Source organism: Mirounga angustirostris, unplaced genomic scaffold, assembly GCF_029215605.1.
Source record: "Mirounga angustirostris isolate CCGP_5_RB_7025 unplaced genomic scaffold, mMirAng1.0.hap1 SCAF_6, whole genome shotgun sequence".
In the NCBI taxonomy this organism is placed as follows: domain Eukaryota; kingdom Metazoa; phylum Chordata; class Mammalia; order Carnivora; family Phocidae; genus Mirounga; species Mirounga angustirostris.
Window position 1 is genome coordinate 98,869,923 of NW_026991714.1, and position 17,172 is coordinate 98,887,094.

The window sequence follows — 17,172 nt, forward strand, 5'->3', positions numbered from 1 at the left end:
TTTGGCTGCAAAGTGAGGGGACAAGCTCGGACCCAGGACTTCCGGCTGCCACAAGCATGGGTCAAGCTCTGCTATAGCTTGAAGAGGACTAGGGACATGAAGCTGGAGGAGGGCTATTTGGGAAGAGAAACTGCTGGTGGTCAGGGTGGTGGGAGAAGACCATGTTTGAGAGTGCTGTGCCAATTTTTTTTTTTTTTTTTTGAAGAATCACCATGATCCAGAGAAAGAAAAAAATGAAGGACCCAAATGAAAAAGGCCACCCAAATTACCATTAAAGCACGAGCTCTGAGCGGTTTGGGGGCTTTGCAGGGCTTTACTGAAGCTACCGATGGGGATTATTGTTTTGGTGCCAGGGTTTTAAATTGGGGGGTAGGGTTAAAAGGGACCGAAGACGAGGGCCATTATGTCAGGCCGACCCACTATTCCATAGTGGGGCACCCACCGCGTTTTTGACTTTTTGGGTTAGAGCTGGAGAGGAGTCCCTGGACGCACTTCCAGCTGGTTCTGAGGACGGTCAAGATGGGCGTTCTCCATGACCCTTGTGGACTCGCACCACAGCTACCCAGCGATTAGATTCTGAGGCCTGTCCTTAGCAGGAAATGGTAAAGGAATCAGCAGGAAGCCGAAGACAAGAGAAGGGAAACTCCTCCCTCCTGTCAAAGGCCTGGCGAGCGTGAGGATGCAAATGGAAAGGGGGGCTGGAGGGAGAGGTGCATTGAGATGGAGAGGGGCTGAGCCTTGAATAGAAGGAAACAGTGCACGCCCCCAGGGCCAGAACACACCATAAACTCTGGTGTTTACTGTTTGGACCCGGTGTTCCTCGGTCCTCCCAAAGTCTCGGCACGATCCCCAGGACCTGGGAACTGGGGCTGTGGCGAGTGGGTTTTCTGAGCTCCAGCAGACGGCTGAGAGGACCACATACCTTGTTTCTGATTCCCCTGCTTCTCCAAGGCCAGGGGACCTCCCAAATCAAGTCAAACAATTTTACCAGGAAAAAAGATGGAAAGTGTAAATGGAATGAAATGACAAGAGATACTTGGTGTGAAGGAGCAGAGGAAGGCAAGATCATTTTTCTGTCTTAACCAGTTCTTGGCAACTGGAAGTCCTCAATCCATTTTGGAGGTAGAGGGAGAGCCCGTGATCCAGGGCAAGCAAGCGAGGCCGATGAGAAAAACGGGTTATCTGGGATCGGAGAACACTTATTTACAGAGGAGAACTCCGCTTTGAACTTTCACTTCTGGAGCTTGGACTCAGTGAGCTATGCTACTCCTGATGAAAGAGAAAACTTGTATTTTAGGTTGAAGGTCCTCAGCGATGGAAAGGCAGCCCCCAGAGTGCCCACTCACCCCCAGTGCAGTGGCCGCTTTAGGTTAACCGTCTTGTGTTTAGGTTGTTCAGTGAAGAAAGGAAAAACAGACTGTCCTGAATGCTGATGCTACTGTTTTAGTGGGAAAAAATTACGAACAGGCAAGTGGCAAACAACAAAACTTTTGAAAAAGCAGACCCGGGGAGAGTCCAGTGCAGTTTCATAATGGGTATGAATAGTGTTTTTGCTGTCTTCTTCTTCTTTTTTTTTATCTTTCTGGGTTTTGATGTGGATCTCTTTCTATTTGTTCAGGAAATTGTGACGTGGGTTCTGGGCAGGGTTTGAGGTTTTGGAACTTTTTCTAAAAGGGACAGAGTGCACCCTGCTACATTTCCTAATCGTGAGGTCGGTGTACAGGCAGCAGAACTGAAGGGAGCTGGTCACCATGCAGCTACTCCAACAGGGCAGTAGGCTTGTCCTGGCTCTTGCCCTCCTCCTGGTTTTGGATTCTTCAGTTCAAGGTAAGACCCAGGAATCTCATCTCCCCCCTCACCCCTCCATAATCTTTGCAAGCCCTGGGGTCCACACAAATGATTATATTCACTTTAAGGTACAGAATGTATTATATTGTGGGACAGGAGGCAGAGAGAAAGGATTTGGGGGTGCTGGACTCTTTAATGTGAGTTTGATTAAGTTTGGTATCAAGAAAAATGAAACTCTGAGGCAGGTGTGGCCTCATGAACACCCTGATTGAAACATGCTATTTTATTTTTGGATGAAAAGGTATAGTTTATAAACTTCTAAAAACTCAAGAAAGGTCAACTGATGAGTCCCTAAATTCTACCTCTGAAACTAATAATACACTGTAGGTTAAATTGAATTTTAAATTTAAAAAAATTTTAAAAAACCCAAAAAACTCCAGAAAGGAATATAGAACATAACCCATGTGTCTGTTGGAGGAGATGGCACCGTTGAGTTTTGGAGGTCCCAGGGTTTGTATCAGTCCCAAGTTTTAATATATTATGGTAGTATTGTAATTATTCTAACAGTGGAAAATGATATATTTTAAAAATCAGAGTAAATCTGTGTATTTTTCCTTTTTTAAAAAAAATTTCGTTCTTAGTGAAAATTCAATTATGGTTAGACATAGTACAAACCCTCTCAGTTTAAAGACAGACCAGGGAATTTTAGTATTTGTGCTGTTGCTCAGGGTCACATTACATTTGGAAATTTCTTCTTAGATTTCTCTATCATTTAGGGTTGGTTAGTCAGACTGAAACAACTTAAAATCCTTATGACTAAGACAACAGAAATGATCAGTTTGTAAGAAAAATACAATTTTTCTCCTTTGGTAAATAAGGGATCATGTCTAAGTAAGGCAGAAGGTTATGGCCTGATAAATAGACAGGAGAATTTATAGTAGAAAATTATTTAAGTTCCCCCAATTTGTACAGGAAACATTGACTTACAGTGACACACATGTCCTGGATTTGTTTCTTCGAAGTGACTTCTAGCCTTGTTTTTACTTCTGGTGGAAATGAAATCGTACAGATAATCTCAGATACATTCATTATGTACTGGAAATTTATAAAATAATTTCCTTCTTGTTATGCGATTATTGAAGAAAATAACAGCAAATAATGTTGCTGAAACTTTTTACTAATCTATGTATTTTTAAATTTTTTAATAATCTGTGTATTTTTTTTTTAATGTTTTATTTATTTGACAGAGAGAGACACAGCGAGAGAGGGAACACAAGCAGGGGAGTGGGAGAGGGAGAAGCAGGCTTCCCGTCGAGCAGGGAGCCCGATGCGGGACTCGATCCCAGGACTCTGGGATCATGACCTGAGCCGAAGGCAGACGCTTAACCGTCTGAGCCACCCAGGCGCCCCCTATGTATTTTTTAAAGTATAAAACTGTATTGATTTTAAGAAACTGTCCTGGATCTTTTAGGGAAAATCTTGAGCTTGATGAAATAATTCCCTAATGTGTTTTGACAAGATCCAGAGTAATGAGGTCTATATTTGTAGCACAAACTTGAGTGACAAGTTGGTGGGGGGTCCACCCCTGCCAGAGCTAAGTCAGTCTTTACATATTCAGGATTTCCCCGAAATATCACATTCCCCACTAAGATTCAGTAGGTAAAACTAGAAGTGAAACAGAAACGTTCCTGGGCGCCTGGGTGGCTCAGGTCTTGATCTCCAGGGACCTGGGATCGAGCCCCACATCGGGCTCCCTGCTCAGCGGGGAGTCTGCTTCTCCCTCTCCGTCTGCCCCTGCTCATGCTCTCTCTCTCTCTCAAATAAATAAATAAATCCTTAAAAAAACAAAAACATTCCTTACATAGTAGGTATTCATCAGAAAGAAGTGAAGAAACCATTATGAAATCACATAAAGTACTAGCATTTATATCATTACCTGGTAGGTTTAGCTCTTTGTTGGAAAAGGAACCAAAAAAGATAGAATGAACAAACTGAAAAACAAGGGTATTTCCAAAGGAGAAGTGCCCTTGGTGTTGGAATTAAGGGTTTGCGCCCACATCTGACTGAGAAGGGAAACGGATACCCACCCACGGCGTGTGTAACAGCCTCTCCAGGAGCCCTGCCAGAGCCGTGGCGCTGGTTCCCACACCTCCATGGGATGCCAATATGACTCGATAGCACTCTTTCCCTGTCTTTTAAAAAACGTTTACTTAAACCATTGGTTTGACCGAACTGTTCAAACCAGGCTTTTGGCTTGTCCTTACTGAACGTATTCAAAACATCTTAGGTCACTGTGTTAGTTTACTGAGGCTGCACAGTACCCAGACAGGTGTGGCTTAACAGAAATATATTTTCTCACAGTTCTGGAGGCTGGAAGTCCAAGATCAAGATGTCAGTGGGGCTGGTTTCATTCCGAAGCCTCTCTCCTTGGCTTGGAGAAGCCCATCTTCCCTCTGTCTTCACACGGTCCTTCCTCTGTGTGTGTGTGTGTCTGTGTCTCGATCTCTTCTTCTTCTAAGGACACCAGCCATATTGGATTCGGGCTCGTCCATATGAACTCATTTTACCTTAATTACCTCTTTGAAGGCTCTGTCTCCAAATACAATCCCATTCTGAGATATTGAGAGTTAGGACTTCAACATATGAATTGAGGGGACGCAATTCAGCCCTTATCAGTTACATTAAGTCAAACCCAAGGAAAAACATGATGTAAAATCATGTCTATGAGGGGCAAAGGATGGGAAATTTGGCAATGCGTGGGAGATCCTGGAGAGCACAGGTGGCTTTCGATTTAATGTAGACCTCCAGGGGATTATTGATTATTGATAAGGTCTGTGAATCCTAAACTCTTTTATTACCTCTCTTTTTTTAAAGACTTCCATAAAGAGAGAAAATGGAAGATCCATGAGCAGGTGTGGCCAGATGTGTGTTCACCCCACACTCCCTAGATGAGGGTAGATATTGATTCCAGCCATGTGTACTGCTGTTTGATTGTAAAGTGATTTCATTTCCATGCTCTCATAAATGATCATCACATTCCCTGTGAGGAGGAATTAACACCAATTTAAAGAGGAGAAAACTGATCTTGTATTCGCCATCTCATTTGCTCTTTAGATCAACCTCTTGCAAAATATTTGAGACTTGCGGGCGCCTGGGTGGCTCAGTCGTTAAGCGTCTGCCTTCAGCTCAGGTCATGATCCTGGAGTCCCGGGATCGAGTCCCGCGTCGGGCTCCCGGCTCAGTGGGAAGCCTGCTTCTCCCTCTCCCACTCCCCCTGCTTGTGTTCCCTCTCTCACTGTGTCTCTGTCAAATAAATAAATAAAATCTTTAAAAAAAAAAAATATTTGAGACTTGCTTTAGGCCTGTGACAACTAATTAATGCCACACGTGGTCATCTGATTTCAAGGTCAGAGTTAACTTTCTGTTGCAGCTCGGCTGTCTTCTAAGTGGATTAGAGATTTTTTCTTTCTTCCTTCCTTCCTCCCTCTCTTTTTAAATATTTTTTTCTTAAGTAGGCTCCATGCCCACTGGGAGCCCCAAAGGGGCTTGAACTCATGACTAAGATCAAGACCTGAGCTGAGAACAAGGGTCGAGACTTAACCAACTGAGCCACCCAGGCGCCCCTTTAAGGATTTTATTTTTAAGTAATCACTACACCCAATGTGGGACTTGAACTTATGGCCTCAATATCAAGAGTCACATGCTCTACTGACTGCCATGCACCCCGAGATTTTCTTTATTTAAAACAAAAAACCTTGCTTTGACTGTAGTAAACTTGCTATAAAGTTTACCACTGAATTGAGGGATAGAGAGGGAGAAATTGAAAGTAAACTTGGAACATATATAGCTTGTCAAACCATGCAAGGGTTGTCTATCTTGTGGAATTGATTGTCCAGTAGGAAGCAACTCCAACTTAGTGATGTCTGTTTCAATGCTACCAAAACAATGAATAAAATGGTCTTTTTTTTAATCTCCCCCCCCCCTTCATGGAATTTTCTGGTTAAGTTTCTGTAACACACCTGTAGCAAATCTCCAAAAGAATAGCAGATTGGTAAATTGTGATGCTGTTGGGGAAAATTTGGTATTACAATGTAAAAAGATGCAGATAGGAGCACCTGACTGGCTCAGTTGGTAGAGCATGTGACTCTTGATCTCACGGCTGTGAGTTCGAGCTCCGTGTTGGCCATGGAGCCTACTTTAATAAAATAAAAAGTGAAAATATTTTTTTAAAAAGATGCAGACGGATGATAGGAGTAATGTTCATTCATAGAAAGAACATTTTGGTAAAGCAGGACTAGCGACTCTATGTGGTGGGGGACAGTGAGGAAAAGGATTCTAAATAAAAACCATTATTTTCCCTGGAATCCAACACAAAGTTAGCCAGCTGATCCAGCAGGTGGGGCTTTTGAGGAAGATAACCTTTGTGTCCACTAGCATTCTCCCTTTTCTTTTTTTTTTCAATTACAGTAATCATAAGACCTTTCTCTCAAGCAAGATAGAGTCAAGGTAGTCCCACAACAGCAGGGGTGAGACTGTTGAATTCACATCCTGCCAACACCCTTCAACAGATATGTCAGGAACTTAGTGTCTGTAACCATGCTCTTTATTTTAAAGCCGACTGAAAATGATCAGACCCAAATTAGATAAACTTTTTTTTTGGGGGGGGACTTCTACAAGTTTTTAAACAGCTTTATTGAAATAGCCTTCGCAAACCATACATTTCATCCATTTAAAATGTACAGTTCAGGGGCACCTGGGTGGCTCAGTCAGTTAAGCGTCTGCCTTCGGCTCAGGTCATGATCCCAGAGTCCTGGGATCGAGCCCCGCATCAGGCTCGTTGGTCAGTGGGAGTCTGCTTCTTCCTCTGCCTCTTCCCCTGGCTTGTGCTCTCTTTCTCTCTTGCTCACTCACTCTCTCTTCCTCTCAAATAAATACATAAATTCTTTAAACAAATAAGTGTACAGTTCAGTGTTTTTTTAAAGTATATTCACAGATATATGCAACTATCACCATAGTCAATCCCCCCCCCAAAGAAGCCCCTCTTTAAAAAAAAAAAAGATTTTATTTTTAAGTCATCTCTATACCCAACATGGAGCTTGAACTTACAACCCTGAGATCAAGAGTCGCATGCTGCCCCAACTGAGCCAGCCAGGCTCCCCAAAAAGTCCCTCTATAATAAATTTCAAAAGCTGAGATTCTGAATTCTAGAGGGGCATTTTGTATTTTGTTTTCACTAATTTGCCAAAGTTGTATTTGTTACGCGGGTGAAAAGATATGGTCTTTCACCTGGATGCTTCCTCATAAAGTTTTAGTTTTACTTTTCTGTTTAACTTCCTATCCTTGCAAACATTACCTCAGTTTGATATTCAGCACATCAGTTGCATGTAAAGGAGAATGCTTAGACCTCCTCTGTCCAAAACGACAGCCACTGAGCACTTGAAATGTGGCAAGTCCAAACTGACATGTGCTGTAAGTGCAAAATATACACCAGATTTGGAGACTTGCATGAAAAGAAAAATGTAAAATATTCATTAGTAACTTTTATATTGTTTATATGTTAAGTGGCAATATCTGAATACATTGGCTAAGTAAAATTTGATGGCATTAATTTCACTTGTCTCTTTTTACTTTACTGAAAATTCCCTGTGTGGTTGTCTTACGCTATTGGACTGCACTGTTCTGGCCAGCACAGAGCGTGAAGCTGTCGCCCTCTGCTGGAGATGCTGGATTTCTATCGCACCTACAATACAGGGTTTCTAAGTAGCAACCAGATGGCAAACTTAGGCTGCTTCAGGAAAGAATCAGAGAAGGAGAAAGAAAAATAAAACATATTAAATACCCTGCGCAAAGATTTGTGCTAGATGTTTTACATACTTTTATCTCATTTGAACGGGAACTCTTTGGGACACTATTATTCAACTTTGAAAGATGAGAAATTGAGAATCAGGTACTAAATGGTAGAATGAGTATTTAAATTCTGATCTCTATAAGCTGTCCACCAGCAGAGATTGGTCATTGTGGTCTTCCTGCTCATCACAGAAACTAGCATTTAAAGAGCTCCAACCATGGTGCCAGGTATTATTCTAAGAACCTAGCATTTATATCTCATTATTAGTTCTATTACTGTCACCATTTTATGAGTAAAGAAATTGAGGTACAGGGAGATTAAGTAAGTTGGTCAAGGACACACAGCTGATAAGGGGCAAACATCGGATATTATCTTGCTACCTTACCTCCAGTCTCCAGGCAGTGACAGAACTAACCCATTTTGGACGATTGGCTGTCCCAGACCAGCGGGGAGTCTGCTTCTCCCTCTGCCCCTCCCCCACTCATTTTCCCTCTCTCTTTCTTTCTCTCGCAAAAATAAATAAATAAAGCTTCAAAGGATATGTCCTTCCTTCCAGTGTCTTCTGCCTACCAATTCCCTCACAGAGGCAGTTTGTTTTATATCTGTTCAGAGGTTCAAGGTACATATATGTAAACATATATGTAAATATAGTCTTAAAAACACAAACACACATGTTAACACAATGCACAGTGTTCCTTACTTTTTTTTTTTAAGATTTTATTTATTTATTTGACAGAGAGAGACACAGCGAGAGAGGGAACCCAAGCAGAGGGAGTGGGAGAGGGAGAAGCAGGTTTCCCGCTGAGCAGGGAGCCCGATGCGGGGCTCGATCCCAGGGCCCGGGGATCATGACCTGAGCTGAAGGCAGACGCCTAACGACTGAGCCACCCAGGCGCCCCTGTTCCTTACTTTTCTTAACTTAATAATCAACCCTGGAGAATCTATATCAGTATCCAGAGAGCTGCCTCATTTTTTTTTTTTTTTTAGATTTATTTACTTATTTTTTTTAGAGAAGTGAAGGTTTCACAGCTCACCAGTGGCAGAGCTGGGACGTTACTCCAGGCAGCTGATTGCCAAAGCCTATTCTAACCTTCAACTCTGGGCTACTTTTTAGGGTTATTGTGAAGACAATGTATATAAAAGGCTGGCACACAGTGGGTACTCCTGTTATATTTATGGTCATAAAACCTGCCCACACCTTACCTTCTGCCAAATTTAGAATCAATTGGATCAAAAATTTCTTAGGGACAGGGTGATTAGAAGCAGTGTAAGAGATACGTATTAACCATGTGGGTTCCTTGTTTGGGCAGGTTTTCCTGTGCGGAAAGCCAGGTACCAGTGGGTACGCTGCAGTCCTGATAGTAATTCTGCAAACTGCATTGATGAAAAGGGACCGATGTTCAACCTACTTCCAGGGGAATCCAACAGAATCCTTCCTCCGAAGACCGATCCTTCTTCGTAAGTGAACTTTCTCTGATTTTACTTTCACCAACCTCTGTTGAGATCTTGGCTTGGAAATGGGAGTGTTGTCCAGAGCGTGTTTCTTCAGTATCTTGCTTTGATGGTTTGGTTTTCACTACACAGGACATGGTAAAGCAGTACTGTGTTTACTGGCATAGGAGGTGTGCAAGAATGCATGATTCATCTATACTTTTGCAAGGTCTTTTTGTGGGGGCAGAGACAAAAATTGAGTACTTTTCACCAACAAGTATTGGAAATGATTGGACATCATTCTACTTATGTAAGTAGAGCATATTATACATTGAAATCCAATAGGAGTCTGTCAACTGAATGGATAAACAAAACATAGTGTTTCCCTAAAGTGGACTATTATTTGGCCAAAAGAAAGGACAAAGTACTGATACATGCTATCACATGGATGAATCCCGAGAACATTATGCAAAGCGAAAGAAACCAGACACAAAAAGCCACATATATTGCAAGATTGTATTGATATGAAATGTCCACAGAGGTGGGAAATAGAGGAGTGGTCACTGGGGGATGGAGGAGAGAGAGGAATAGAGTGGGGAGTACAGGTATGGGATTTTTGAGGGGTGATAAAAATGTTCTGAGATTAGATGGTAGTGATTAAAAAAGAAGAAATTAGGGAAAGGAAGAATAAATGGCCATGACTTGTCAAAGAGAAAGCCAAACCTCTTCTTGATCAAATCAAACCTGCTTTAACCTTGCAAAAAAGATCCAACAGGAATTCATAAGTAACCAAAATGGAATTGTCTTAGAATCAATTATTTCAATGAATATCAAAGTTATATAACATGCAGCAAAACTGTATTATGTAAAGGATTATCTTCAAAGGATTAATCCTTAGACTTAGAAGATTAAACCTAGCAAATCACTCTCCTCGAAGCCAGGGTAAATCATCATGCCCACACCAGGTAAGACCAGCATCCCTCTGAGGGTCCCGGCGACTCTCTTCATCCCTGGCATTCACTGCATGAGATGATGTCATCACCACCTTCAAAATGCCACTCTGCCATCCTGCTCCTGTCTTCTGCTTCTAGCCTGAAACGGATTTTATAGCATCCTCCATGATTTTAACTCATGGGTTTCCATAGTAATTCATTTAAATCTAAAATGTTAGAGGAATAACCCAAGTTCTCCAAAACAACTATTTTATACCATTTCTTCTCTTAAATCTCTTTGATCTTCCCCTTTCCTCAGGCAGGAAAGTTTTCTTCTTACTGTCACACTCCTGTCCTTTATGAATGAACAGTCCCTGCTCTTGTATCGGTCCTGGACCCATTTGCCCTCCTATCCATCTTTCTTTTCTGTTCTTGCTCTGTATTGGGCTCATCCCATGGTCTACCTTTCTCAGGCTCCCAGGTCTGTGGCTGAGTTTGGCCAATGGAAGGCACAGGAGGGAGGCGGGGGGGAGCATGGGAGGCAGGGAGAGACCAGGATGTTTCTTGTCAAGTCCTGCCTTGGGTGGCATCTCTGGCAGGGCCGTCTCTCATCCATGGCTTCAGCTCCCTCCAGATGCTGGGCTCAGGTAACACCACCTTCTTCCATTGCCCCTCTAGCCCAGAGAGAGAGGTATTTCCTTACTGTCACTCATCTCTGGGGTCCTCGCTCTCCTCTAGTTGGCTTTAATTCTCTAGACATCAGTTCTGCAATTACTCCTCTGAGCCCAGTATCTTCTTCCCATTGGTGTGCAGACATTCTCTACCATCTTGTACCGTTGGGTAAAATCTCTTCTTTGACTCTGCATCCTTTCCAGCCCTTGCCCTGTTCTCTGCTCCTCTTCACAGGAACACTTACTGAAAGGGATGCTTCCTGTCTTCCCCACCCCTCTATCCCTTCTGTTTGAACTTCCGTTTCCACCTTCCACTCAGAGTCCTTGTTAAGGTCACAGTCACTCCTGCTTAACACATCCACTGTTTACTTCTCTGCTTCTCTCCTTACTCAACTTCTTAATTACCTTCAAAAACAGTTGCCCCCCCTACCCCCCCGCTTTGAAATGCTTTCTTCTCTGGTCTTCCATAGTCCCACCTTATCTTGAGTTTTCTTCTACTTCCCTGATTGTTCTTTCTCCTCCGTTCAATATTTAATATGTTGGTGAGGCCCTGGTTCTGTCTAGGGCCTATTCTCTATCTGCATGCTTTTTTTAGGTGACCTCATCCTTTTTATGGCTTCTATTGTGTGTGCGTGCATATGGAACTACCAATCTGTGTTTCCAGCTCTGATCCCTTTTCCCTGACCTCACAGTCTAAACTAACCCCCTGGTCACCCTCTATTACATTAGTCTATTTTACTTCTCTGCATGGCATTTAGCACCGCCTCATGTTTTTCTGATTTATTCACTTTTCATTGTCTGTCTTCCCCAACAAGTTATAAATTTCTTGAGCAGGGACCTCATCTGGCAGATCCCATTCTATCCCACGCACTTAGAACAGGGATCAGATGTTAAATATTTACTGAATGCACACATGAATGAAGCTCTAATCTGTTATATGGTCTGTGGTTCATTATTTTCATGGAAAAAAATGACCCATAGACTATGAAACTAAATTTTTGTCCATTCAGCACCACTGCTCTGGTCTTTGGTGCTGAATGGACTTCTAACCACCAAACTGAACCCAGCTGAATGAATGCACTTACTTTCTGAGAGGAAATTGAATTAGTTAATTGTGGTAAACATAATGCTTAACTTGTTACAAAGAATTTCTTAAGAATGAGTTTTGTTGAAGCACTGAATTATCAGAAGTTTTGCAGAAATTTTAAATTAGAAAAAAATGTCATCTATCTAGGCTAACTTACACTTGTTTGTCCTTTCTTTAATGGAAGAAAATGGGAAAGGCGGGCGCCTGGGTGGCTCAGTTGGTTAAGCGACTGCCTTCGGCTCAGGTCATGATCCTGGAGTCCCGGGATCGGGATCGAGTCCCGCATCGGGCTCCCTGCTCGGCGGGGAGTCTGCTTCTCCCTCTGACCCTCCTCCCTCTCATGCTTTCTGTCTCTCATTCACTCTGTCTCAAATAAATAAATAAAATCTTAAAAAAAAAAAAAAGAAAATGGGAAAGGCATCTTAAAAAAAAAATTACCCCTTAAGTAAATTTACCAAGTATAGGATTACTATGCTAGTGATAAGAAAAGTAGCACTATTTATTGTGAATCTGCAATGCATAGATGTTGACTGATAAATGCAATGAGTGAAGTACAACAAGTATAGGGAAACATGTAGAAAGGTCTGATTTGTTTTTTGTTTTAAAGCATTGAATAACTGGGAAACTTCTAACTTTTAATTTGAGCAACGGGTAGCTGCATTAATTTTCTATCTTAAAAAATTTATTATGATTATTTTCCTTATGTCTCAAACTTTACTGGTTTTTTTTTTTTTCCTTTCATTTTTCTGTCTTACTTCAGAATGACAAGATCCCAGAACTTGAATGATGTCTTCCCTCTTTCGGAGGACTATTTTGGATCTGACTCGGGATCAGGATCTGGAAGTGGCTCTGGAAGTGGCTTCTTAACTGAAATTGAACAGGAATACCAACCAGTAGATGAAAGCAGTGCGTTTTATTACAAATTTAGGCCTCTCAAGATAAATCTGCCATCAGACAACCAGGACTTGGTCCAAGATGGACCGGAAGGGGATTTTATTATGTGAAAGAGAGGGTTTCCCATCTTGATGTCAGGCAACGCATTCAATATATTTTATGTATCATAGTTAAGTGATTAATTTTGGAACAAAAGGTTTTATAGAAATTTTAAAACATCTGAAAAAGAAGTTTAGGTTTTATCACCTTTTTTTTCCTCATGAATTCTGAAAGCTTCCTTTATCCTGTTGTCCTGGAAGATACCTGTATTTCCTTTGTATCATATTCAACCAACGTCACTATGAAATTAATTGGACCACCCATGTCTATAAAATTGCTTTAAAGAATAAATTATACTGTTTTTTTTTTTAAATTCAGTTTGAGAAGCAAATTGACAGGCAATATTTCATATCTAAGTCTTCAGAAACCTGACTCTGATTGTGAATTATAGATATGCCTCTTTTCTTATGAAAAACCCAGATGAAACACATGGTGAATTTAGAGTGGGTGTAAAGTGTATTGCTCTAATATTACCATTGGATGTGTTTGCAGAGCTGGTGGACATTGTTTGTTGAGAAGTATGATTGCTGTTACAATTAGAAACTGAAGACCCAAATTAAAGCCCAATTGTGCTCTCAATACTTCCTACTGCTTTACTTTTTTTCCTGGATATCTGTGTATTTTCAAGTCTTACCCTATTAAAGGAGAACTATAATCAATGTGTTATGCTGTCTGGGATCTCTTGTTCTAAACTCAGGAAATAATTATTTTTGTTCGGATTTTTCTAGAAGTCTTATCAACAATATCTGTAAGATTATTTTACAGAGCAAATTTTGTAGCTAGAATCAAATCCTATTCACTAGCAAATCAAGAAAACAATTATAGTAGAGCAAGAAGCTTATTCTGGCCCAAGCACTTCCTCTTCTTGAGGGCTTTTCCCATCTCGGTTCCCCTGAGTTCTGAAAAGCTTGTCAGCATCATTGTCATGAATCCTGTTTTGCATGGTCCAGATCACCTCTTCAGCACTGAGGACTTATTCAAATCAATCTCTGCTGAAAAGAGCCACCTTGTCCAAGGCTACACCCTTTCCCAGGGCAGCCTGCATCTAATGACTGGTTGGTGTGGACATATGAATGCCGGACGTTTCCCCTGAACTTGGGGTAATTCAGAAGGGCCATCGCAGATTTTGAGCTCCCTGGGAGGTCAGCCAACACCTCGTTGGGACTGCTTTGCAGTGCAGTTTCTTCCTTTACTTAGTCTTGCTTCCTTCCATTCCCCTTCCAGATATCTATCCTGAGAGAGCTCCCTTAGAACTTTCTGCATGGCTCCATGGAGAATCCACCCTGTGACAGTTGGTGCTAGGAGGGGCAGAAAGCAGATGCGATAATGGAATTTGGGGGGCACTGGGGTGGCTCAGTCAGTTAAGTGTTTGCCTTCAGCTCAGGTCATGATCTCGGGGTCCTGGGATTGAGCCTCACTTTGGGCTCTCTGCTCAGTGGGGAGTCTGCTTCTCCCTCTCCTGCTGCCACTCTCCCTTCTTGTGCACGCGAGTGCGCTTGCTCTCTCGCTCTCTCTCTCTGTCAAATAAATATGGAGCTAGATCCCCTGCTTCCTAGCTGGCAATGAGGACCCCATCTCTGGCCGTAGATGCAGCACAGTCACAAGACAGGATTACAGTTGTTGACATTTTCAGATGATGGACTGGGATGGTATACCAGTGTGAGGAAGGGCACCAGGGTGCAGTGTATGAGGCATTGAGAAATGTGAGAAAGTAGTAATTATAAAGACAATAGTATTGGATGGCTATTGCTGGAAGCAATAAATACTTTTAAAAGAGACAATGAAAAATCAAGGATGATGAATTAAAGGCTAACTGTGAAAACAAATGGGCTTCCCCCCACCCCCGCCCCCACAGCTTTTAGGCACGCCTCAGAGACCCTGCAGGTCAGTTCCAGACCACCACCATAAAGTGAACAGTGCAATAAAGTGAGTCGAATGAATTTTTTGGTTTCCCATTTCATATAAGAGTTATGTTCAACTATACCATAGTCTATTTTTTTTTTTTAAGATTTTATTTATTTTTTGACAGAGAGAGACACAGCGAGAGAGGGAACACAAGCAGGGGGAGTGGGAGAGGGAGAAGCAGGCTTCCCGCAGAGCAGGGAGCCCGATGTGGGGCTCGATCCCAGGACCCTGGGATCATGACCTGAGCCGAAGGCAGACGCTTAACGACTGAGCCACCCAGGCACCCCTATACCATAGTCTATTAAGGATGCTATAGCATTGTGTCTACAAAAACAGTGTACATACCTTAATTTAAAAATACTTTATTGCTGGGGCACCAGGGTGGTTCAGTCGTTAAGCGTCTGGCTTCGGCTCTGGTCGTGATCCCAGGATCCTGGAATCGAGCCCCGCATCAGGCTCCCTGCTCTGCGGGAAGCCTGCTTCTCCCTCTCCTGCTCCCCCTGCTTGTGTTCCCTCTCTGGCTGTGTCTCTCTGTTAAATGAATAAATAAAATCTTAAATAAAAATGCTTCATTGCTAAAAAATGCTAACCATCCTCTTTCAGAGAATTATAATCTTTTAGCTAGTGAAGTGTCTTGCCCTGATGTTGATGCCTGCTGACTGACCGGCTTGCTCAAGGTTGGCGTGGCTGCAGCAATTTCTTAAAATAAGACAATTTTGCCACATTGATTGATTCTTCCTTTCATGGTTGATGTCTCTGTAGCATGTGATGCTGTTTGATAGCATTTTACCCACTTCTTTCAAAACTGGAGTCCATCCTCTCAAGCCCTGCCCCTGCTTTAACTGAGTAGATGTAATATTCTAAATCCTTTGTTGTCATTTCAACCATCTTCACAGCATCTTCACCAGGACTAGTTTCCATTTCCAGAAACCACTTTCTTTGCTGATCCATAAGAAGCAACTCCTCATCTGTTCAAGTTTGGTCAGGAGATTGCAGCCATGCAGCCCCAGCTCCAGGCTCCACTTCTAGTTCTCTTGCTGTGTCCACCACATCTGCAGTTACTTCCTCCACTGAAGTCTCCAACCCCACGAAATCATCCATGAGGGTCAGAACTAACTTCTTCCACATCCCTTTTCATGTTGATATTTTGACCACTTCCCATGAATCATGAATGTTCTTAATAGCATTTAGAATGGCGAATCCTTTCCAGAAGGTGTTCCATTTACTTTGTGCAAATTCATCAGAGGATCACTATCTATTGCAGCTATAGCTTAAGAAATATAGTTGTTTAAATAATACGACTTTCAAGTCTAAATGACTCCTTGATCCAGGTCTGCAGGATGGATGTTGTGTGATGCATGAAAATAACATTAACCTCTTTGTATATTCATTCCATTAGAGCTCTTGGGTGACCCGGTGCATTGTCAATGAGCAGTAACATTTTGAAATCTTTTTTTCTAAGCAAGTAGGTCTCAACAGTGAGCTTAAAATATTTAGTAAACCATGTTGTAAACAGATGTGCTATCATCTAAGCTTTGTTCCATTTATAGAGCACAGGCAGAGCAGGTTTAACATAATTCTTAAGGGCCCTAGGACTTCTGGAATGGTGAATGAGCCCTGGCCTCAACCTAAAGCCACCAGCTGCATTAGCCCCTAGCAAGAGAATCAGTCGGTGCTGTGAAGCTCTGAAGCCAGCCATTGACTTTCCTCTAGCTATGGAAGTCCTAGATGGCATCTTTTTCCAGATCACCATAACAAATATATAATAATGAAAAAGTTAGAAATACCGTGAAAATTACTAAAATGTGACACAGAGATATGAAGTGAGCAAACACTGTTGAAAAAATGGTGCCAATAGATGTGTTCAATGCAAGGTTGCCACAAACCAATTTCTAAAAAACACAATACCTGCAAATTGCAAGAAAGTGAAGCACAATTAAGATGGTTATGCTTGTATTAAGAGGCTCTCTTCTGCAGTAGAAGGGTAGAAATAGCTGAGGACCAGGCCCATGATGTAATCTGAAGACTAGCAGAGTTCAAGAACATTAAATTGTCAACCTAGCCAAGTCTGTTCCCCGTAAAGTCAGGGTCCTGATTAGGAAAAAATGGGACCCTGAGAGAGGACATCTAGATTGATACATTCAGATCTCGATGCCCCAGGTTCCCTCAAGCCCTCTGAACTTAAGAAGAGGCCCATTCCTTAAGAACCAGTGCTTTCCTCTGACTTGAAGATGATGAAGAGGCGTGTGCCCTCAATACCACATGGATGGTCCCTCAGGGTCTATCCTGAACATCCCTCCTAGCCATGAGATCAATAATTAAGGTTACAATAAAAATGAACAGGGAAACATCGGGCCTGCTAAGAAAGAAAAGTAATACACTCTGAAGGTTCTGCAGAACCCAGCCATCATGTACCTCAGCAGCTGAGAGAGTGTCTATGGAACTTAATTCTAAGAGTGCTAGAATAAGGGATAGAAGTAAAACATAAAGTAGGATCAAGTAGTGTTTACTATTATA

General features: G+C 42.1%; 2 protein-coding genes across 3 annotated transcripts in view; both read left to right on the forward strand.

Moving 5' to 3' along the window:
• Positions 1 to 1,671: 1,671 nt before the first annotated feature.
• Positions 1,672 to 13,409, forward strand: SRGN (serglycin). The gene is made up of 3 exons (XM_045877967.3): positions 1,672 to 1,827; positions 8,947 to 9,094; positions 12,518 to 13,409. Exons 1-3 carry the CDS (start codon positions 1,752 to 1,754, stop codon positions 12,759 to 12,761), a joined length of 468 nt encoding a protein of 155 aa, XP_045733923.1. The 5' UTR covers positions 1,672 to 1,751; the 3' UTR covers positions 12,762 to 13,409.
• Positions 8,958 to 17,172, forward strand: part of VPS26A (VPS26 retromer complex component A) — a 58,833-nt gene continuing 50,618 nt past the window's right edge. The window contains exon 1 of one of the 2 annotated variants that reach the window (XM_064594734.1): positions 8,958 to 9,094. Coding sequence is in view for 1 of the 2 variants with exons in the window: in XM_064594732.1 (XP_064450802.1) it covers positions 15,755 to 15,760 (6 nt within the window). In the remaining variant the exon portion in view is untranslated. Of the gene's footprint in view, positions 9,095 to 15,050; positions 15,761 to 17,172 lie in introns of those variants that run through there. The other variant, XM_064594732.1, reaches the window with a different exon arrangement.